The following is a 24850-nucleotide window of genomic DNA, read 5'->3' as shown; positions in this document are numbered from 1 at the left end:
TTTCTTCTTTCTGCCTTTCCACAGGTAAGGCATCTCTTACAATATATTGTAGTAATCCTGAAGAAGAGGAAAACACATAGATAAAGAAAGGAAAAAGGAAGTTGTAAAGACGAGGAGACTCTCGTGCCCGTGCCCGGACTCGCAGCCGTTCACCAGCTGAGTTCTCTGCCCCCTATACCTGTGCAGCGCTCCGACGTCAAATCCCCGTCGTAACAACTTGGTGGCAGGCGCTGGGTACGAATACCCTCACGACGCATTCTCAACCGCTGGAGCCTCGCCGGAGCCGTCGCCTCGCTTGTCTTCCACCCATTCCTCTGAGAATGCAGCAGACAACTGAGCAGTTTCGAACATCAACGCGAAGCATTCTGCCCCCGTCTGGTGATGTACCACCCACTGCCTCAAATCAACGTTACCGCTTCGAAAACTTTGTTCTTTTGCCAGTCAAGCAGGGGAAGATGTTGATGAGTGGCTCATTCCCTTAGAATGTGTGAGCCGCTTCAACCGCTGGGATTCGTTGGCCAAACTAGCAAATGTGGTATTTTTCCTAACGCAGACTGCCTTGATGTGGTACGAGAACCACGAAGACTCTCTGACCACTTGGGAGGGCTTTGCGGAAGCTATCAAAGAATATTTTGGCGATCTGACTGCAAAGAGGAGGCAGGCTGAGCAGACACTTTCTCAGAGAGCCCAGAGAGCAGGTGAGACTTGCACAACGTACATCAAGGAAGTACTGAAATTATGCAAGACCGTCGACAGTCGGATGACCGAGGAAGACAAGGTAGGCCATCTGCTAAGGGGATTGCGGAAGACGTCTACCATTTCCTCATTGCCAAAGACAACTTGAGTTCAGTCATCGACGTTATTCGACACTGCCGGACATTCGAGGCCCTCAAGACACGCCGAATAACACCGAAGTTTGGGCGACTGGCAAATGTCACTAGCATGGCCAGCGTTGAAGAATCTCCATCCCCAAGATTCCTGTGCGCCATTCGTGAAATCGTAAGGGATGAAATTTCACGACCTGAGCTGCTTGCCCAGCCACCCTCTGGCTTCGCGGATGAAGCATACGCTTTTCCAGCCCATGCACGTACCTGCCCACCAACATTAGGAGAGTTTCAAATTGGGCTAGTTGGTGGTTGTTATTCCTGTGCATTGTTGCGCTTACGTAGGAACTGGGACACAATCGGAGACGACACAGAACAGATGTGCGCAAACTATCAACTGCAGGTTTATTTCTGAGTGCATGTATGTATAGGCATTGTCAAAACAAAAAACAAAATTAAAACATAAAACAAAAATTCCGCGATCACATCGTCAAGGCAACATATCTTTTAACGTTCTGTCCAGCATTAAAGAACATGCCTTATCCTTCTGACTTGGCTGCTTGTTATTATATTTCCAAAAATTCTTTTTCTTGATTAGAAAGCTCGATAGAAGGTACGCTTACACATGGCCCTTCTTTTCCTGATTGTATGCAGTATGCTTCCCACAGTTCTCTGATTAGTTTCTCCCTTGAACTGAGCAGTATTGCTGTCTGCCGAAAGTTAGGTGTGCCTTCTTTTTGGCATCTGGCGCAGTGAGCTGCCAGATTTCCCGGTGAGTTGACAAGACCGCAGTTGCGCCTATGTTCTCTGAGCCTCTCATTGACGCACCTACCGGTCTGGCCAACATACGTCCGCCCGCATGATAGCGGTATCTTATATACTACACCTTCGCGGCATTCCACGAACTTTGTCTCGTGTTTGACGCCACATGACTCCTCTTTCTCGGCACTGTATTCTTCATTTACTTTCGCGCACATAGCTTTCAATTTTTTGGGTGCGGAAAAAACGACTTTTACGTCGTGTCTTTGTGCAACCTTTTTCAGGTTGTGGGAAAGTGCATGGACGTATGGGATAACCACTGGCCTCTTCTTTTCTTTGACATTGTCTTGGTCCCTTATTCGTACTGGCCTTCTCATTATTTTTTCGCCACTGAAACGAGCAATGGTGTCGGATAGCCTGCTTTTCTCAGCCGTGTTGCCTGCAAATGGAAGCTTTCTTGCATCTTGTGGCTACATGATTTCTTTATGGCCTGCTCTAAACATGACATGGCCATATTTCGTTTGATCAGCTTTGAATGGGCAGAGTCATACGGTAGTAGACCTTTCTCGTTGCGCGTTTTGTACTGCCAGCATAAATGTGGTTCAAGAGTGAGAGCTAGATCAAGGAACTGTAGGTTGTTGTTTGCAGGTACCTCATGAGTAAATGTGAGCCCCTTGTGGGCTCTTTTGAACTGCTCTAAAGTTTTTCCTAATAAGTTGGGCGTGGCTGAGGTTTTATCTGCACAAACCAAAAAGTCGTCCACATAACGGAAGCATTTAGTAACACCAAGCGGTACCAATGTTTTTTCCAGCTCTCTGTCCCCTCTGGCAAGGAAGATGTCACAGAGAACGGGGGCAACAGCAGATCCTATGCAAATTCCGTCATTTTGAGAGAAGACAGCGCCATTAAACTCAACACACAATGATGAAAGGTATGCTTTCAGCAGAGCAAGGAAATCAGTCGTACTAATGCCGCTCTCATTCATAAACTTCACGCAGCCAAATTCTCCAATGCACTCTTCAACGCATTCCAGAACCTGCTCTTGCGGTACACAGTAGAAAAGGTCTGTCACGTCAATGGAGAAACAAGTCACACTGGGTTGACCGTTCAGGTATTCGATGACTTCGTTCGAATTTCTGATGACAAACGGGTCATTCACTGGAAGCTTGTTCAGATGGCACTGGAGGTATACCGCTATGTTCCTTTGCCAGGTGCCCTTATCCTCAACTATAGTTCGGAATGGTGCTCCTGGTTTGTGCGTCTCATCGAAGTCATCGAATACCTGAACGGTCAACCCAGTGTGACTTGTTTCTCCATTGACGTGACAGACCTTTTCTACTGTGTACCGCAAGAGCAGGTTCTGGAATGCGTTGAAGAGTGCATTGGAGAATTTGGCTGCGTGAAGTTTATGAATGAGAGCGGCATTAGTACGACTGATTTCCTTGCTCTGCTGAAAGCATACCTTTCATCATTGTGTGTTGAATTTAATGGCGCTGTCTTCTCTCAAAATGACGGAATTTGCATAGGATCTGCTGTTGCCCCCGTTCTCTGTGACATCTTCCTTGCCAGAGGGGACAGAGAGCTGGAAAAAACATTGGTACCGCTTGGTGTTACTAAATGCTTCCGTTATGTGGACGACTTTTTGGTTTGTGCAGATAAAACCTCAGCCACGCCCAACTTATTAGGAAAAACTTTAGAGCAGTTCAAAAGAGCCCACAAGGGGCTCACATTTACTCATGAGGTACCTGCAAACAACAACCTACAGTTCCTTGATCTAGCTCTCACTCTTGAACCACATTTATGCTGGCAGTACAAAACGCGCAACGAGAAAGGTCTACTACCGTATGACTCTGCCCATTCAAAGCTGATCAAACGAAATATGGCCATGTCATGTTTAGAGCAGGCCATAAAGAAATCATGTAGCCACAAGATGCAAGAAAGCTTCCATTTGCAGGCAACACGGCTGAGAAAAGCAGGCTATCCGACACCATTGCTCGTTTCAGTGGCGAAAAAATAATGAGAAGGCCAGTACGAATAAGGGACCAAGACAATGTCAAAGAAAAGAAGAGGCCAGTGGTTATCCCATACGTCCATGCACTTTCCCACAACCTGAAAAAGGTTGCACAAAGACACGACGTAAAAGTCGTTTTTTCCGCACCCAAAAAATTGAAAGCTATGTGCGCGAAAGTAAATGAAGAATACAGTGCCGAGAAAGAGGAGTCATGTGGCGTCAAACACGAGACAAAGTTCGTGGAATGCCGCGAAGGTGTAGTATATAAGATACCGCTATCATGCGGGCGGACGTATGTTGGCCAGACCGGTAGGTGCGTCAATGAGAGGCTCAGAGAACATAGGCGCAACTGCGGTCTTGTCAACTCACCGGGAAATCTGGCAGCTCACTGCGCCAGATGCCAAAAAGAAGGCACACCTAACTTTCGGCAGACAGCAATACTGCTCAGTTCAAGGGAGAAACTAATCAGAGAACTGTGGGAAGCATACTGCATACAATCAGGAAAAGAAGGGCCATGTGTAAGCGTACCTTCTATCGAGCTTTCTAATTAAGAAAAAGAATTTTTGGAAATATAATAACAAGCAGCCAAGTCAGAAGGATAAGGCATGTTCTTTAATGCTGGACAGAACGTTAAAAGATATGTTGCCTTGACGATGTGATCGCGGAATTTTTGTTTTATGTTTTAATTTTGTTTTTTGTTTTGACAATGCCTATACATACATGCACTCAGAAATAAACCTGCAGTTGATAGTTTGCGCACATCTGTTCTGTGTCGTCTCCGATTGTGTCCCAGTTCCTACGTAAGCGCAACAATGCACAGGAATAACTGCCCACCAACGTCTAGCTATACACCAGCCAATGGTACCGACTTCGCCTTCCGGGAAGACCTGGACACCCCGCAACCAAGGCCCAACCTGATTTACCGGCAATTCTCTCATCAGCGCAGGGACACTCGGTCCGACTCAAACCGTGCACCGCGCCTACCGCGGGAAAGCTACGTCGACCCGGAACCTACATTTCAATATCCGTCGCGTCCTACCTCGCAAGAGTCCACTGAAGCACAGCTGTTTGATCGCCCTATGCCCGTGTGTTACCGGTGTGGTGTCGCGGGTCACATTTCCCGCTACTGCAATCGACGCGCACAGTTCAGGAATCCTCAGACGGCATCGAACCGACGAACCGTTCAGCCCTACATCGACAGTTATCGGCTCGAACATCCATCCCGGAGGAGCCGTTTTCAAAACGAAGGACTCCGCAGCCATTCTCCAGAGTCTGATCGTAGTGTGGCACCGCCTCCGTCATTTCGTGTGCGCCGTTCCCCGTCACCACGGCGCCGATCTCCACCACCAACGCAGGAAAACTAGCCAGCGCGGCCAATGGAGGTGAGGTCGCTGGGCAATGTGCGCTGCTACCTTATATTCCTCCGTCTGTGTGCATGTGTGCATAAAGGACCTTTTTTACTCTTTGCCGCATGATGCCCTGCTATCATGTGTTGAACAGGCCATTGATAGGATGGGTGCCGTTTCATTCCAGAACAGTTGTGGTTTACATGTTAGTGGCTTTCTAGAATTGCTTGATGTGTACCTGCGATCTACATTTGCCACCTGGAACAAAGGTTTTTACCTGCAAAAACGCGGAGTATGCATTGGATCGTGTATTGCCCCGGTCCTTAGCGACTTGTTTTTAGCCATGCACGACAGAATAATCGACAGATGTCTCAAAGGTACAAGTGTTGTCCAAGTCTTTAGATTTGTAGATTACTTTTTAATCATAATTGACAATGCCAAATGAGGATTTTTATGTAACAGCTGAAGACGTGCTTGACACATTCAAGCGAAACTTGACACCTTTAATTTTGATGCATGAAATGCCCAACAACCATTCCATTAGATTTTTGGAGCCAAGACTAAAGTTTTGTAATAACCATGTTTGTTGGGGGTATGAACCACGTGGGAAAAAATGTTTATTACCCACTGTATCTGCCCACTCCAAGCTTGTAAAGCGCAGCGTTGTCAAATATTGTTTTGTAAATGCCCTGACTAAATCCTGTGACCATATGCTTAAAGAAAGTCTAGCCCTGCAAATTAGACGCCTGTCTGACACAGGGTTCCGGAGGCCCTTGTAGTTTCTGTCGCCGAGGGCCTGCTCCAGAAAATGAAACAAGTCCAGCAATCTGAAAAGAATGCCATGACAGGTCCGGATGCGCGCAAGAGAGTAGCAGTCATTCCGTATATCCATCAGACTTCCCACAACCTGAAGAAGATTGGAAAGCGCGCAGGCGTTGACGTGTTTTCAGCCCCACTCAAAATATCAGTTCTATGCAAGAAAACTAACCCGTGCTATCATCATCATCATCATCAGCCTGATTATACCCACTGCAGGGCGAAGGCCTCTCCCATATTTCTCCACTGAACCTGGTTCTGTGCTAGCTGCATCCACTTGACCCCTGCGAACTTCTTAATCTCATCCGCCCACCTAACCTTCTGCCGCCCCCTGCTACGCTTTCCTTCCCTTCGAATCCAGTTTGTTACCCTCAGCGACCATCGGTTATCCTCTCTTCGCACTACATGTCCTGCCCATGTCCATTTCTTCATCTTAATTTCCACTAGAATGTCGGTAACTTGAGTTATTTCTCTGACCCACTCTGCACGCTTTGTATCTCTTAATGTTATCCCTACCATTTTTCGTTCCATAGCCCTCTGGGTTGTCCTCAACTTAAGTAGAACTCTCTTGGTTAGCCTCCACGTTTCAGCCCCATAGGTGAGTACAGGCAAAATGCAACTGTTGTATACTTTCCTCTTGAGCGATACCGGTAAGCTGCTAGTCATAATCTGCGAGTGCTTGCCAAATGCGCTCCATCCCAATCTTATTCTTCTTGTTATTTCCTTTTCATGGTCCGGATCTGCGGTTACTACCTGTCCTAAGTAGACATATTCGCCTACTACCTCCAGTATTTCGCTACCTAATGTAAACTGCTGTTCCTTCCCGAGGTTGTTGAACATTACCTTATTCTTCTGCATATTGATTTTCAAGCCTACCTTTCTACTTTTCCTGTCTAGGTCATCAATCATTATTTGCAGTTTATCCCCCGAGTTGCTTAGCAAGGCAATGTCATCAGCAAATCGCAGATTACTGAGATATTCTCCATCTACCCTTATCCCTAACTGCTCCCATTCCAAGTCTCTGAATACTTCCTCTACACAAGCTGTGAATAGTACTGGGGAGATTGTGTCTCCTTGCCTAACACCTTTCTTTATGGGAATTTTGGCTATAGCAAAAAGAAAAAATCGTGCATGATTAGACACCAGAATCGATTTGTCACTTGCGACGAAGGTGTTGTATATCGCGTTCCGTTGTCCTGCGGACGCGAATACATTGGACAAACCGGCAGGTGTATAAATACCAGATTAAAAGAACACAACAAGAATGTAAATGATGGTGACCAGGGCCATCTTAACACGCACTGTCGTAATTGTGGCGATGAGTCTACACGTCGCCACAGAAAACCTTGCGTGCCTGCGTTCCAAAAAAGCACTATCGTTGCTTGACACAATGATCAGTGTGTCAGGGAGATAACTGAGGCGGTAAACATAGCTCGTACACAGGAAAGGTGTGTAAGCATGCCATCAGTCGCACTAACCAAGAAAGAGCTGTAGTTTCTGGATCGATGGTGATTAGAGCCTTGTCCTATCGCCTATGCCTTTCATGCTGATTGCTTTTCCTGCTCTTTCCTACTGAAGCTTCAAATGTGTATAAATGCGTGGCATATCAGAGAAATAAATAGTTGGAAGTCAGCGCTCTTTTCACTCTGTCTATCGTCGTCCCTTCTTGTGGTTCGCGATGCAATACAAGTGAGATATGAACCAACTAGCCCGTCAAGCAACCGTTCTTTAAGAACAAGGTTAATGTGCTTGTTGATGGTTTACCTACGATGGCGTTGGTAGACACTGGTGCTACTGTCTCAGTAATGAGTTTAGATTTTAAGAACCTTTTGAAGAACAAAGTTATGTTTGTTTGGGACAAAGCTGCTAATTTTTATGGAGTAAGTGGAGAGTTATTGTGTCCGGTTGGGGTATGCAGCATTAAAGTTTTGTTGGGGGGTACAGTATTTCCCGCGGAATTTGCAGTACTGCCCCGATCAACACACGATGTAATCTTGGGAATTGACTTCCTGTGTATGGGCGGAGCTACAGTTGATTGTCGAACAGGAGAGCTAAGTGTTAGTGGTTCTCTTCCTCGTGAACTTTTGGAACAGACGTCAAATTATGAAGACGTTTTGTGTGTCTGTGATGAAATCGTCGTACCACCACATTCTGCAGTGTGCGTTCAGGTGTCCTGCTCCCGTCCTATTAACGACTCTTTTGAAGCTACTATGGCGCCTCCTGATTTACAGTGAGTAAAGAAAAATGTATTAGTGCCACATTGTTTAGTTTGCGTGAAAGAGGGCCGTATCGGACTGTGGACTGTAAATTGCTCGCCGGAACCGGTTGTTTTTCCAGCGGGCTCTAAACTAGCTTCATGTAGCGCAGCTCTCCCAAATTATGTGACTCTCCTTACTTCTTCCCTTGATAAGCCCACCACTAACTCACCTGCTGATGAGAAGCTTCTTGCGATGATCAGCGTATCGATGATCAGCGTATATATATATATAATACATTTATTATGCACAACCAATTAAGCTGTTATTCGCAAAATTGGCATCATTGATAGAGTGAAAAAGGACATGGCTCCTCAGAGAGCCACTAAATAAGCAGCATTAGCTTTCTGAGGTATGAGTGTTGCCAGCAAGCACAAGTTCACGTTACTGTGCCCAGAACACTGGGGCCCAGAGCACAGCATCAGAGCGCACCACTTCCCTTAGCTCGCACGTACCACGTGCTTCTTAGAGGACACCCGCCTCAGTGGCTGATCCTAAATGTGAGCAATATAAAACTACCAGGCCCAGCAGAACCATTGCCATGTGTGCTGCCAAAATATAGGATACTCTGTGGCCCTACCAGATGAAGTCTGTTGCTGCCCAGCAGGAAACATTGGGCACAAACACTCCCATCACATTTAACCAAATCTCTGAAAATACTACAGCCAACTTTCTTCCAAGCTCTGGTGATGAGTAATTTTGCGTTGGGTGCCTAGCAAGTATGCACAACAGCTATGAAGAACCCCTTGTGTGAGTGCACACGTATAAAAAGAATCGTTGCCCTGCTGTATTGCAGTCAATTCGGGCCCTTGGCAGTACACTAAAAACTGAAATTAAAGCTCATAAGGATAACTTCTTTAATAATCTGGGTAATAATCTGGGTTCTAAACTGCGTAGTAATCCCAAGGAATTGTGGACGTTTCTGAAACACAACGGACGCGAACCAGTCGGAATCCCAAACTTAGACGTTGATGGTGACCTTGTTAGTACTAATGGTGATAAAGCCTGCCGTTTTAGTGCATATTTTCAGTCTGCCTTTGCGCCAGCGTACATCGGTGAACTTCCGAACACTCGTGAATCTATTACAGAAACCATGCCTGAAATTGTTTTTACTTATCAGGGTGTTTCAAAACTGCTTAATAACATCAGGGCCGCCTCCGCCAGCGGCCCTGATGGTGTACCTACCTTTGTTTTAAAATCATGTGCGAACGAAATTGCTCATTATTTAGTCACCTTGTTCCAAACATCGCTTAACTCGGCATGTTTGCCAAATGACTGGAAAAATGCTAATGTTGTCCCAGTGCATAAAAGCGGTTCGAAAATGTCTGTTGTTAATTACCGACCCATTTCTCTGACTAGCGTGTGTTGTAAAACATTGGAACATATAATTTACAGTGCAGTCATGAAACACCTTGACTCTCATGACTTCTTTACGCCAGTTCAGCATGGCTTTAGAATGGGTTTTTCCTGTACCACCCAGTTACTTGAGTTCAGTAATGATCTGTTTTCCTCTTTTGACCACGGATATCAAATTGATTGTGTATTTCTGGATTTTAAAAAAGCCTTTGATTCTGTACCTCATGTGCTATTATTACATAAGTTACGTTGCCTTGGTCTGCATCCCAATATCCTCGACTGGCTTCATTCGTATCTCCAGGACCGCATGCAGCGTGTTGTAATTAACGGTTGTAACTCCGATTCCGTAAACGTCTCCTCAGGTGTGCCCCAGGGGTCTGTCCTTGGACCCCTTCTTTTTCTCATTTTTATTAATGATATTGTTCTTGACCTCACCTGCCAAGTTCGGCTATATGCTGACGACTGTGTGCTTTATCATGTTGTGGAAAGTTCTTCTGACGCATTAAAACTTCAGCGAGACTTAAATTTTATCCAGCACTGGTGCTCAAAATGGCAAATGTCTTTGAACATTTCAAAATGCAAGCTTGTCTCGTTCACTCGTAAGCGTTCCCCTCTACCGACCTGCTACTCAATAAATAATGTTCCCCTGCAAAAAGTTTCTGAATATAAGTATCTCGGCGTATATTTCACCTCTAACCTTACGTGGACAAGACAAGTTGAGCATATTAAATCGAAAGCCTGCAGAATGTTTAATTTTTTAAAGCGTAATTTCAGCAAAGCGCAGTCAAATGTCAAGCAGCTCCTGTATTTCCCTTACATAAGGCCAATTCTTGAATATGCATGCCCTGTATGGGATCCCCAGTTTATTTACTTATCAGACATGCTCGAACGCGTCCAAAATAATGCTGCCAGATTTGTGTCTAATAATTATAATTTTTCATCTAGTGTCACGTCTATTAAACATCATCTTGGTTGGGAATCTTTAGCTCACCGCAGAAAACATTTCAGACTGCAGATCATGTATCGCATTTATTTTGGAAAGTTCAGCATTGACAAAGACCGGTACCTGCTTCAACCTCACTTTTTGTCTAGACGACTTGATCACCAGTGGAAGATCCACGAAATAAAATGCCGGACAGATGTGTATAAAGCCTCGTTTTTTCCACTGATGATCAATGAGTGGAACCGGCTGCCAGCTGGCATCACTGAGTGTTGCACTGAAAATTTATTTCGGGCTTTTTTATCGGATGTGTGACGTGGCGCCCAGTTCTCTTGCGTGTGTTTCCTTCATTGCTTTGTTTTTTGAGTGTTTTCATCACTTTGTTCGTCGCGCAGTTGCCCCCTTTAGATGCATGTTTTTCATTCCGCATTATCACTTGTGTCCTGTTATTTTCTTCATTTTTATGTATTTTATCACTGGCGTTCCCAGCAAGATTACTTGTCATCTCTCCCCCTGCAATAATGCCTTCGGGCGCTGCAGGAACTTGTAATAAATAAATGGTACACAGACCTGCCAGTCTTGCCAAAGAAGCCCGTGGCATGGCACTCATCCACAAACACCATGGCATTGTAGCGGTCAGCCAGGCCACAGATCTCCCTGCAACAAAAGGAAAGCATCCACTGTGCATGACCCTGCTTGGGGTTCACCTTTCCAGAGTCGGAGGGATGTCTAGTGCAACCACACGAGGCCTCTGCACAATTCTAATTATTAAATTAAAAAAAATACAGTTTTGCACGGACCTTATAACTTACAAAATTTTTGAAAACTGCTCTTTGTGACCACTGGCAACCGATTAGGGCAACACTTGACCCTCATAGGGTGCACCTAAGTGATATGAGAACGAGTGCATGCGTTGAGCCAAAATTTTTGCTTTGTGAACGTGAGTGATGCAGTACCAATTGTTCAAGAACATTTTTTAGTCTTAGTAAACATCTTTTCACAGTCTCTTTGAAAGGCACCTTCGTGTGCATTCCCTGTCAAGCCTAAGGGCGAAAAGGCTGCTCAAACAGGTTTAATTTTTTTTATTACATTCGCACAAAGCTTTTTAAGCTTACTGGATATGATATTATGAGTTGATGGCTATATCCCAAGAAAATGATTTTTCAATTATAAATTTGTGACTCTTGTGAAAAGCCTGCAATGTTAACAGAACATGGCTGAAGGCTGGTTCAACAGTCATTGCATTTCTACTGGCATTCTAAAGATCAAGGCTTTGTTAGATTTTTTGCTCCCACAAGACACAAATTTTCAATCCTGCATTTTTGCAACACGTGCCTCAGCTGAGAAAAAACTGCGCTTAAGTCTGCTTAAGAGCAGAAATGACAATTTTACAGGACTGTTTTCACCAACTGCGTCGTCAGCACTATCCACTAAACGCAATGTCATTGTCATTGCTATTACCATCCATTGTCACTAAAGTGCTCACCACATAGGCAACAATTCACGGTTAAACTCACTGCCACATGGTGGGCTAACGGCCACAAAGCTCTGCCGTTCATCGCTGTCGCTCCGTTTCTGGGTTCCCATCGTCCAGGAGCAGCTCACGAGGCAGCCAATCGCAGAAAGGTTTGGGGGTATGCTACTATTGTTCTGGCTTTTTTTGCAAGTGAAATTGTTTTTCTAGCCCGGTTTGAGCGAAGCAGATGCTTACTTCATCTTCATCTTACTTCATCTGCTTACGTTTATTTTTCGTCATGCAATTCTAGTTCATTGATGTCAAGATAATAAGCTTGAAATCAATCCCCAAAAACCCATTTCATGGTCTTTCATTTGCATAATAAACAATCGATTAATATTGCTGCGCTTTATTTGGATAACCACATAATTCCACTTTTTAAGTGTACTACAGTTCTTGGCATCCTACTAGATGAACATTTAAAATTTAACATGCACACTGAATCATTATGCAAAAAGTCGCCTTTGGCCTTAGGGTGCTTCTTCGAACACGTCATTACTTTCAGCCCCATATTCTTCGGACGCTCTATTTCGCATTTGTTCACAGTCACTTAACCTACTGCATATCATCCTGAGGAACTACATATCTCACTCCTATGTCAAGCATCCGTCATTTACAAAACTCTGCGATTCGGATACTTACCTTTTCCCCGTCCACTGCCTTAGCTGCCCCTATATATTGAAATCTGAATATCCTCCCTTAATTGAGCCTAAGGTTAGCCACACCTAAGGTTAGCCACACTTATATACAGTGCTTGTAATGGTGACATTGTCATTACTGCCCTTCAGTCATCTTCCCTTATGAACAGTAATCTGACTAGATTTTCCCAAAATGACAATTTGCTACTTCCCAGAGTTAACACTAATTATGGCAAGCAAACCCACTGTTTTCAGCTATAACTCTATGAAATTCTCTACCCACATATGTTAAAACAGTTCGGTTGTACAGGCTTTTCAAGAATAACATCAAAATATTTTTATTAGCAAAGTTATAACCACACAGTTAAGTTTTTCTTTTTTTATGTAGTATCTTTGTTCTTGTTGATGGATTTTAACATATTTTAATGTTCAATTTCTGCCATACTTGTGAATGTGTTTCAAGCATTTTGTTATAGGTGGTCCCCCTGACAGCTTTGCTTTGGGACCTCCTTCACTACTAAATAAACCACAATACATTTCTGACAATAAAAAAGGCTGTGGCTAAAGGTACGTCAGACGGACCCGATCAATGGTCTTAAAGGTACGTCCGACGGACCCAGTGTGTTTTTCTTCGGAATACGTCGAACGGATGCGGGAAATATTTTTCAGAGGTACGGCGGACGGACCCGATCAGGTGTTTACGCCTGACGGACAAGATGCGTTTTTCTTCGGAGTACGTGGGAAAGCCGGACAGATCCGGGAGGGGTACGGTGGACGGACCCGACGCATTTTTCTCCGGGATCAGCGAAAGCTGGATGGATCCGATATCCCCGGATGTGTGGCTGTAGCAACAACTTGGTAGCGATAGCCATATGTAGCCAAATCGAAGTTAGTACGAGGTGTGCGAGGTGCAAGAAGTATGTACTGCATACGTGAAATGTGAAATTATGAAGAATAGTACAGTGGCAAGAATAGCGCCTAGAATGGGTGATAGACTACGTGATGGCATGATGATAGGTTTACGTGAGTTGGACCGCGGCAGGGTGGCAAACACGACCAGAGCACATATAATCGCGGTATTAAAGGCCAGCCCGCGGCCCGCACGCCCGCTCATTTGGTCCTTGTTGTCATGTGGATTAACATCTACGACGGTCGTTATGTAGTTTTGATTCTTCAAAGTTTCCTCACTTCCATCTGCGATGAGGCGCGTCACATAACGCATCGCTTTCTGATCATATTGAGGTTTGGTGCTGCAAGTTCTACATACATATAAGCGGCGCTGAAAAAGCTGGGTACCACCGGCGTGTCTCTAGCCCAAGCATCGCGTCATTCGTATTTTTTGTACAACTGGAGGTATGGTTTGTGCTTACCGTGAGATGCTGTGATGTTCGGATTACGTCCTACAAGAGTGCTGAGATGAGTGCGCCGATGTCCGGACGGACATCAGTGTGTCCGTTTATGATCGGCGATGTTCCATGTGCACGTCAGTGTTTATTAGGTGCAGTGTAAGTCCAAAAACGTCGCCTAAAGAGTGCGTCGTGGAATTTATTCACATGCGCTGTGCAAGTCAGACGAAAATAAGACATCGACAATTCATTATCAGACCGCACTACAGAGCCCAAAACTCGACTGAGGACAAGTGTGTGGCTAAGGCATCGGTTAGCCTTCATTGTAAGGAATTCACTCTATTAGAAAAGTCATTAGTTAGGCCTTGACTTTGAATTGACTTTGAATTTTCTTCATCTTCTTAATTTCCTGCCATTTCACCGGTTGGGTCGTGCGCGTGCTCCTCGGAACGAGTCTTCGTTGTTTTCTTTCGTTCAATAAACATTCAGTTGCTAGTCCAGCCTTGTCCTGTCATCTTCTTCCCTGTGTATCGCGTCCTTTGGCTGGTTAAAAATGAACCCTTACCAACTTGCCCAGTCGTCAACCTTGTTGAAGGTCTGATTCTGTTTGATTTAGGAGGTCTCGCTCAAAAATCACTCCCTGGCAGCTGTTAAGACTGCGGTGAGGTGATACTTGAACGTCAAGGTGAGCAAATTTCTTTTTTATGATGAGCAGCCTGACTGGCTTTTATCTGGTACCTCTATAAGTAGGTTGCCGGATCCTTTTTTTCTGGATTTATAGTTTGCTCCAGTGATGGCTTTCAGCAAGTCGGCAATCAGAAAAACTGATAATTCATTCACAGGTTTGGACTCTGTTATAGCGCGCAGGACAAGGAACTTTAGGAAGTTCTCAGTTGGCGCCATGATTTGTGTGACTTCGATGAGACTCCTTTTTGGAGGTCGATGCAGCATGGATAGTCTAAGGGTTCTGTTGCCTCTGTTTCATTCTTATATGCAGAGGAGCCCATCAGCCTCGACCACCTTTCAACTTATCGCTACGGTACAGCTTTGGTATGGGGGCTCAGGGTGGTGCCAAGCACCTACATTACACAAGGTGTGGGGATAGTCACCATTTCTATCATCCTCATGGCACGGGCTTGCGCTCGGAGGGATAGTGGTTTGATTCCCTGTGTCAGTTGGTGAGAACATTTCAAAAGCTTTCACCTTGAAAATTTAAAATTAAATGACAAGTACAGTCGAACCCGGTTATATCGAACCCGGATATATCGAATTTTGGTTATATCGAACTCGCGGAATATCCCCTTGAAAATCCCATGTAAAAGTATAGGAAAGCCGCGTCGTATATCGAACTCAATTTCGCCGGTCGTTCGATATATCGAACTCCGCACTCCGCACTGGAAAGTGTGCCTTCCCCAAAGACGATCGCATCACTCTTGGCCGTTTGCCGCGTGGCGTTTTCAAGCCACGTGCGGAAGGAATGAGAGGGGACAGTTCTGGACAGCGCCACGCCCATTTGCCAAAGGCGCGCACATCTGCAGTTACCAACACATGACGTTTGCAAGCCATGAGCGTGGGTGTGCCCATTCTTTTGCCGAGCTCTCTCCTTCAGCACGCGCTACGCATGCGCCAAGCCAGCTCAGCCCGTTTTCAGACAGACGTGGGACGCTTTCTCCAGCATGTGTTGCGAACCCTCTGCGCGCGGCGGCTGACGTGGCTATGGCGCCTGCGGACGTTAAGAAACGGCAACTCTGTTTTGTTTTTTGTTTTTTTTTTTTTTTTGCGAGAGCCATTCTTTCTTATCGTGCTGTACGCGCGACGTAGCGTAAGATATGGCGGCTGCGGACGTTAAGAAGCGGCAGGCTTTTTTTATTTTTTTTTTGGCGGGAGCCGTTTATCTTTGCATGTATGAATCAAGGGAAGCACGCGGTCAGCTGCTGCGATCATGACGCCCGCCACAAGCGCGGCGTGATAAAAATCGAACCAGACTTGTGCAATCAAGCCATCACGGGCACTCTGCCAAGTTCGCTCCCCGCCACCGGAGGAGCTATAAAGAGATAAACGCACCCTGACATCGCTGCGCAACATCTTGGCACGCTGCCAAGAAATGAGCTGTGAATGCGACGACCGAAACGGAGTGACGCGCGCCATCGACATGCAAGCGAAAACGCTCGCGATTTTCTGCCGCAGCAACACAGAAACCTTGTTTTGAGCTACCGCGGTGGCTCGAGCGGCCAGTGGGACGCAGTTCCAACAAGTTGGAAATTTTTCGCTCTGTCGCTGCCGCTCGTCGCTGAGATCGCTCAATCGCTTGCATGTGAGCGAGCTGGCCTTAAAGCATTTTTTTTTTTTTTTCAAATTCTCGGGCGCAAAAGTGGAGAGAGGGTTCATTATGCGAGTGGGTTGATTACGCGGCAAATACGGTATCGTTTTTTCGCATCGTAAGTGCCGTCACAAGCCAATTTCTGTATATCGAATTATCGATATATCGAACTTTTTCGCGATCCCCTTCGAGTTCGATATATCCGGGTTCGACTGTATAAGCCAATGAGGATGATAAGTAAGCAAGCTCAGTGCTGGTTTTGTCACCAGGTGCGTGAGAGTGCCCTGCAGACGCACCTGAGTGGGGCCACGTTGCCATCCATGCTGAAGACTCCATCAGTGACAATCAGTCTCTGACGGCTGTTGCTCACAGCATCCCGCAGCTTATCCTCCAGATCTGCAGGGAAACAAACGTCTGTCACTAATCATGCCCCAGCAAAGCCAGACTGCAATGCACAGCACACACGATGACGCACAAAGTGGCACCAGGAGAGGCCCCAATAAATGGTTCCTCAGAGTTATCATCTACATCCTTTCCTGCAGTGGGCTAATTACAATTCCTACACCCCTCACTGAAATCCCAGAAAAGTAATCAATTACTACTGCTTCACTTTCTTTCCAACTTTTATTTGGATAACACAAATTCTTGATATTTTGTTATACACTTTTCATTTTCGAGAGAAATTGTTTTTCGAGGTTAGTGTTGCTAGTCTCACATTTCCTCGTAACGATATTAGCAGCTACTCTGCAAACTCCCTTAGCGTATGTGCTGGAGAGAAGAGCATTATAGCATCAGACCACAGTTGCACAATGCTTTGATGCTAGTGTCTAAATCCTCTATTATGCTCCTTCATTGTCATCATTGCACTATGATATGCTTTGAGTAAGGCCATAGAAAGATGAGAAAAATTGTTTGGAGGTGATTCCTTGCAGCCTGTGATGCATAATCATAGCATGGATGGCTCATTTCGATGGACCTGGTGGAGCCCTTGCACAGTCACCCATTTAGCCTTAGACCAATGAATTGCAACACATGCCAGCAGACATTTGATTTGCTCAGAGAGGTGGTCAAGCATTTGACAGGCTGAGGAGTTCCTATAGAACAGATGCGCAATATTTCTGTGGTCGTGGCCCAAACAAAATTGTGTGCAACGCTTCTCCAAGCATGTCCCTTGCTGCTCTGTCATGAAGAAAGTGTCTCTACAAGCAACAGTGTTTGGCAGCAAGTTCAGGTTCTGAAACTACTGATGGTTACAGTGTTTCTAGCAACAAAAAAAAAAAAACATACATGCATACTGCCACGAACAATTCAAATCTTTATTTGTTCTTTTTCGACAGCCACTGGCATGTGCCTTATCATTGTGGCCCTAGTGCGCGGATCGAATCTGTATTCTTTGTTTATTCATGCTCGTTTGCCACAAGATGACAGTTTATCATTTCTTTGTCGTGCAAGAAGCGTCGAGATGTATCTCGAAGATTCTAGCCTCTCTCGTGTGTTCCTACAATGTTCTAGGTTATGCTAAGCACGGTTTGCGGCTTCATCTAGATGTTTCTTTGGCGCCTAAAAATTGAGTGTTGATGGGCATAACAAGGATTCGTAGATCGACGACTGCCAAGCACGCTTGTTGCTATCGCCGCTGCCAATCGCTTAGTTCTTGAGCAGTGAGACAAGCTCCATCCCGGCCGTCGGCACGCTTGCCTCGGTGCCCGACAGATAACGCATCATGTCAAAATAGCTTTTCGACTCTCTTCTGCGAAAATTGTGTACGCGGCCGAAAGCAGTTTTTTCTCGATTTCTGAAAATCTAGGCAAGTATCGATGTTGAATCACTTATCAGATAACGTAGACGATATTTAGCTACTTTGTGAACGTTATTTCAGCTCGAATGGGGTAGTAGATTTTGCATAGGAATTTTTAAAATCCCAGCCCCCAAATATTCAAAACCCTGTAAATATCGATATTGAGGCCATGTTCGTGTTACAGCAGGTGTGAGGGCAACACCGACCCGGATTCCCCGTAGCGCAACCTCCTTTGCGCGGGTAAGACCCCTGGGGAGGGTTACCGCACGCGGTGGGACGTGAGCACATGTGCGGCGCCGGAGGTGCTCCTTTCTTGTGAGAAGCAGAGTGGCATCATCCATAGTGAGGAAGCGTGTCATTGAACATCAGGCGATCATCAACCTTCGATCAAAGCTCATCAAGCTTCCGACAGACAACGCCATGCCTACTATGAGGACTTTGACGCGACCTGTTGCTCTAAATGTCCTCGGCGAAAAATTGACAGTGCCGCCCCAATCAAGCGTTGTAGTCTGTGTGGGTAGCGCAGACGTCGAAGCCGCCGAAGGAAACACCCAGTTGCTATTGGAACGAGGCCTCGGCATCACATGAGGCATCGCCATTTTCCGGGGAGGGCAATCTCAGGTGCTGGTGATGAAAGTCACTGAAAAATAACAGCACCTTAACAAGGGCAAGAAGATTGTTTCCTCAATGTGTTAGCAGACACCCAAGATGTACTCACTCTACCTGACCAGCCCGCAGACGATGCCTCCACCCGAGGAAATCTGCCCACGTTCGACGTCAACCCAGCACTACCCCAGTGCAGACAAGACCAGATCTGTTCTCTTAAAAGCTACAGTTCAGTTCAGTCGTTCAGTCGTGTCCGACTCTTCGTGACCCTATTGACCATGTCAGGCCACGCTTTCCGGTCTCTCACTATCTTCCTAACATCACATAACTTCATTTGCAGTGCCTCGAGGATGCCATCTAACCATCGCGTTCGCTGCCTACCCCTTCTCCGGCAACCCTCAACCTTTCCCAACATCAAATCTTTCTCCAGCGACTCCTCTCTTCTCATCAGATGACCAAAGTAGCTGAGCTTTAACTTTAGAATTTGACCCTCCAATGAGCAGTCAGGGTTTATGGTCGACAATATTGACTGATCTTAAAAGCTACAGTGAATGCTTTTTCTCACCATCGAAGGTGTGACAAACTCCATTGGCAAGCCACCGCATTATCACTGACGAAAATGCCCGACCGCTTCATCAAAGCCCCTATCGAGTATCACCGCGAGAACGCCAAGCCATTTGAGAGCAAGTTGTGACGACGTCATCCAGCCATCTCAGAGCCCCTGGGCAGCACCCGTTGTCCTGATGAAGAAAGAAAGACGGAACACTTCGTTTCTGCTTTGATTACCGCCACTTCAATAGCATAACGAAGAAGGATGTTTACCCGCTTCCCCGCATCGACGACACACTGTAACAACAACACTGTAATGCTAAGTACTTCTCGTCAATGGACCTGAAGAGCGGGTACTGGCAAATTAAGGTTGACGAAAGAGACCATGAGAAGACCGCTTTCATCACGCTAGACAGCCTTTTCGAGGTCAAAGTAATGCCATTTGGTCTCTGCTCAGCGCCAGCGAGCAATGGATACCATACCTGCTGGCTTGAACTGGCAATCGTCTGGTATACTAAGACGACGTTGTTTTCTCTTTGAACATTGAAGACCGTCTGAGAAGGCTTCAAATAGTGCTTGATGCAATCAAGTTGTAAGGTGTTACGTTGAAAAAGAGAGAGGTATCACTTCGCCTACGAAGAGATGTTGTTTCCGGGTCATATGGTCAGCAAAGAGGGAGTTCACCTCGACGCACAGAAAACAGCTGCGATCGCACACAGCCCGGTGACAAGAAAGCCGTACTGTGCGCATATTACCGACAATTTGTCAAGTAGCTTACAAAGGCAGACGTGCCATATCAGTGGAAATCATCGCAAGCAGAAGCCTTCGAGGAAACTTTCCTTGGACACTGACGAAAATGCTGAGGCAGAAATTCGTACCGACGCAAGCAGCGTTGGCTTAGGCACAATTCTTGTTCAGAGGAATGATGGACACGAAAACGTTATCGCGTACGCTAGCCGTTCACTCTCAAAAGCCAAAGCCAACGACCGAGAAGGAGTGCCTCGCGATCATCTGAGCCACTCGAAGTTTTGTCCATACCTATGCGGTCGACCATTCAAGGTAGTAAGCAATCATCAGGCGCTCTGCTGGCTCACCAATTTGAAAGGCCCCTCCGGCTGCCTTGCTCAATGGCGCTTACATCTCCAAGAATTTGACATCACAGTGATCTACATGTCTGGTCGCAAGCATTCCGACGCAGACTGCCTGTCCCGAGCCCCTGTGGATGCGCCTCCACAAGATGACTACGACGCCTTCTTGAGACCGGTGAGTGCCAGCAGTTTAGCTCAACAGCAGCGCTCGGACCCCGAGTTGAAGGACCTGGCGGACTACTTAGAAGAAAAGATCGCTTCCCCTCCTGCTGGGTTCAGACGTTAGTTGTCGTCCTCCGCTTTGCGTAACAACCTCCTCGTGAAAAAGAACCTTGGTCCAACAAGGCCACATACCTTCTTGTGCCTAAGGAACTTGGAAAGAAAATTTTGCAGGCGTTCCACAATGGAGCCAAAAGCAGGGAGCTTCGGGATGGCGCGCACGTTGCATCGGATCCAAGAGAGGTATTACTGGCTGCGGTTACCTGACGACATTGCCCATTCTGGGAAAACAAGCTGTGAGTGCCAGCGACGCACGACACCCTCGGTCAGACCAGCTGGGCAACTGAACCCCATACCGCCTGCGACCAAACCCTTTCAACAAATTGGGATGGATCTCCTCAGCCCCTTTCAGACATCATCTGCACGTAACAAGCGAATCATTGTGACTACTTTACCTGCTACGCCAAAGCAAAAGCACTGCCCAATGGTACTATGGACAAAGTTTATTTGTCGAACACGGTGCCCCAGAAGTTCTAGGAAAAAAGCGGCGCACCAGCACGAACACAAGGGAGGAAGGGACGAGACACAGCGCTAACAACTGATTGTTTATTGAGAGCCACTTCTGATAAACCAGAAAGGTCATAGTTTTTCAATCCAGGTTGACAGGCTCACTGCTTCTGGTTATCCCATCAATCTTCTCACATTTGTAGATGAGGGGATGTTAAGAAAGTTAAAATGTGGTACTTCCTCTCCTAACAGTAAAAAAAATGTGGCGATCATTCCGTACCTTCATGCCGTGTCTCATAATTTGAAAAGAATAGGGAAAAAAATTAGTTGTGGTTTAACTTTGGTTAGCCCTAGTTGAATTGCAATAGCAACGGCGGAAGCTTCTTTTGCCTGCTACATTATTCCCCTGTCCCGCTTTATCAGTGTAAGGTGCTACATTATTGGGGATACTTAAGCTCATCCTTTAAGAGTAGTATGATGCGAGAGTGTAAGCTACCAGATACTTTGTTGGGCGAGTTGGTACTTATTCATTATTAATATAAACAGCGCGAACACGAAAACAAGGGACAAGAAACACGAAAGCCACAGTACATGCGCTGTACTGTGGCTTTCGTGTTTCTTGTCCCTTGTTTTCGTGTTCGCGCTGTTTATATTAATAATGTAAGCTACCAGCCCACATATAAATGAGAAAGGTTCAATGCTGTTGAACCGAATGTAAAACGAAAGCATTAGCTGCCGGTGACCGAGCGGCCTTCTTCTCCTCCTTCTTCATCCCCCTCCTTTTCTTCTTCTTCACCCTCCTCTATTTTGCGGCTGTTCAAGGTCAATCGTGGTGACCAGCCATGAGATACACGATGGCTCGAAACCTAGAGCAGTATTGCTATCGCAATAAAAGTGGGAGTGGACATTGTATTTTCGGCTACGCTGCAATTGGGTAGCATATGCGCATGTGTAAATCCACCAGAAAAGCATGTAAAAACTGTGCCTGTCTGCGTGAAGAAGCACCGGAACAAGTTTGTGCCCTGCAAATGCAACATTGTCTACTCTCTCCCTCTGTCCTGTGGCAACTACTATGTTCATCAAACTGGTCACTGTCTTAACGACAGGCTCAGGGACCACTCCAATAATGTAAAATATGCTACTCGCAATATCAGGATTCATTGCCATGATTGCGCTTGTCATCTGTTGGTTGAAAAGTGTGAAGTTGTAGCATATCACAAAGATAAAGTCACAAGAGAGATCGTTTGGCTTCAGAGATTGCGAAGCTAGGTTTGGCATGTGTTAGTAATACATCCATCGCCATATCAAAAAAAATTACAAGGGCTCAACACTGCTGAACCAAATATTGAGCAAAAGCATTAGCTGCGGGTGACCAAGCGTTTTCTTCTCTTTTTCTTCTTCCTCAGCCCACATATAAAGCGCCGCATTAACTAAGCCGTAAGAAAATGTAACGTGAATGCCAGGGTCCTAGCAGGCTGATTCTGATATAACCGTCCCATGTGAAACGAGGGACCCAAGTTGGCAGCTCCTGCCGACCGCTTGAGTTGGTAGCCCAGCTCTCACCCTAGCGTCAAGTGGGGTGTGACGTCACAGCGTCACGTGGGTAAGACATGGCTACCGGCCGCGCTACGCTGAAGGCTCGAAACATATAGTAGTATTGCTTTCGCAATAAAAAGAACACAAGTTCCTTGTATCATTGTAGAATTTTTGTCTTTTTTTCCCATGCTTTTCTCCTTCCTGGCTTATCAGAAGTGGTTACTTGTACTTAAAAAGAGGCGCTCTGAATAAAAAATCGGTTGTTAGCACTATGTCTTATCCCTTCCTCTATCGTGTTTGTTCTGGTGCACTGCTTTTATTGCGAAAGCAATAGTACTCTAGGTTTTGAGCCTTCAGCATAGCGTGGCGGTAGCCACATACGTCTTACCCACGTGACGCTGTGACGTCACACCCCACGTGACACTAGGGTGAGAGCTGGGCATCAACTCAAGCGGTCAGCGTAGCGCGGCGGTAGCCACGTCTTGCCCATGTGACGCTGTGATGTCACACCCCACATGACACAAAAGCGAGAGATGGGCTCCCAACTCAAGTGGTCGGCGTGGCGCGGTTGAAGCCACGGCTCAGTTGGCAGGAGCTGCCAACTTGGGTCTCTCGTTTCACATGGGGCAGTTATGCCAGAATCAGCCTGCTGGGACCCTGGCATTCACGTTACCCCTATAGGCCACTAAGGCACTTTAATACGGCTTGGTTAAAGTGGGGCTTTATATGTGGGCTGAGGAAGAAGAACAAGAGAAGAAGAATGCTCAGTCACCCGCAGCAAATGCTTTCGCTCAATATTTGGTTCAGCAGCGTTGAACTCTTGTAATTTTTTTTCCTAGAATGTCGTACCAACTCGTCGATGAGTCTGCGCTATTGTCCCAGAAGTACTCATCACGGACAGGGGAACAGAATTTACGGTGGAGCTGACGCAAGCCATCTTGTCCTACAGTCACACAAGCCACCAACATATGACAGCGTACCATCCCTAGACCAGCAGACTTACAGAGCGCCTGAACAAAACGATCATGGCCATGTACATATTACTCCGAGCACAAGACCTGGGGCCCCATTCTGCCCTACGTGATCTTCACGTATAACGTCCAGGAGACGAGAATGGCCCCGTTCAAGCTTGGGTAGGGTAGGCAGCCCACCATGATGCTCGATGCTGCTGCACATGACAGAAGACAACTTCAACGTCGCCACCTACCTGCAGTATGCAGAGGAACCCCGACGACTCACTCGGCTGCATATCAAAGACCAGCAACGCACCGACACCCAACAATCCAAAAAGCCCCATAACCTCATAGGCACCATACCTAGCTAAGTTCAATACTAAGGCGGCAAACTTAAAGGGACACTGCAGCGGTTTTTAAATGTGCCAATACTATAGATTGTTGAAGTAGATTATTTTTCGATCTCTGGGAAGTTATTTTTTCGATTATGCATTAAGCGCCTGCGCAATCGCTGACTGAAAGCGCGCAGTTCAAATTTCCCGCGTCCCGCGCAACTGCTAAAGAGAAAAAAGCGGAGAGAGAAACCTCGCTTCTCCGTCCGTCGTGATATCACTGTGAGGAGCCGCAGGCATTCAGATCCAACGGGAGGAGCTTTCGGCCTGCGCTGTTCCTCGTGTTGCGTGCGTTGCAGATGTTCAAAACACGTCAACTTAGTGTTGTGCACCTGATACAACACAGCTCTGCCTGTGCTCGGATAAACGAACATCTGTGGACGCGACAATGTAGTCTTCCATTGTGTCAAAAGCTCGCGGCGCAACGCGGCGTTGCTAAGAGAGATAAATTCAAGCCAACCCAAGGAAACATTCTGCTCGAAGCATTTTCGTGACTGTGACAACATCCAGTTTGATCCTAATGCGATTTCCATAGGGCTTTGTCAAAAAGGCATGGCTGAGCCATTACGCGGTTCCTTCTATTTCCTTGCACAAAAGACTCGGGCCAGTCACCATTTCCTCGAACAGCTGTTATTAAAGAAAGAAAAGGAAGGTAAGGCTTGTACTTCAAAGTTCCATTACTTCCTGACTATTCAGGTCTCATTTGTATGTGAACCGTTGCGTTTAGCGTTGATTGAGATCCGTTCATGAAGCGCAATCTCGCGATGGGACGGGCAGACAGCATCAGCGCATGATTGTATTCACATGTCTCGTTTTTTACTTTATTTTTCGCAAAAGCACGCGCTGATGATCTTTGCGAACGAGCAGATGATTAAGAAGAGCCCACTGTTGTGTCGCAGCTAGGTTGTGAAGGCTTTGCGCAATCGTTTCCAGCACGGCACGTGCCTGATATGTTCGTGGATCTCTTATGGGAGCGTTATTAGAAGATAAGGCGTGAGCCACTCAGCTGATTATAGGCGGGCGCATTCAGGTAAGGAGCGCACAGAGTGAGGTTTCCTTCAATGCGTCCAAGAAA

General features: G+C 46.2%; 1 protein-coding gene across 2 annotated transcripts in view; it reads right to left on the bottom strand.

Annotated features, from left to right (window-relative positions):
• Positions 1-24850, bottom strand: part of Gcat (Glycine C-acetyltransferase) — a 238625-nt gene that overhangs the window by 153496 nt on the left and 60279 nt on the right. For both annotated transcript variants that reach the window (XM_084595840.1, XM_084595841.1), the window contains exons 5-6: positions 16424-16523; positions 10878-10964 (exon numbers count right to left, since the gene is read on the bottom strand). In XM_084595840.1, coding sequence (XP_084451966.1) covers positions 10878-10964; positions 16424-16523 — 187 coding nt within the window. The remainder of the gene's footprint in view (positions 1-10877; positions 10965-16423; positions 16524-24850) is intronic.

This window comes from Amblyomma maculatum, chromosome 2 (genome assembly GCF_055883805.1).
Source record: "Amblyomma maculatum isolate TAMU_Amacu chromosome 2, ASM5588380v1, whole genome shotgun sequence".
NCBI lineage: Eukaryota > Metazoa > Arthropoda > Arachnida > Ixodida > Ixodidae > Amblyomma > Amblyomma maculatum.
This window is presented reverse-complemented; position numbering and strand designations above follow the sequence as displayed.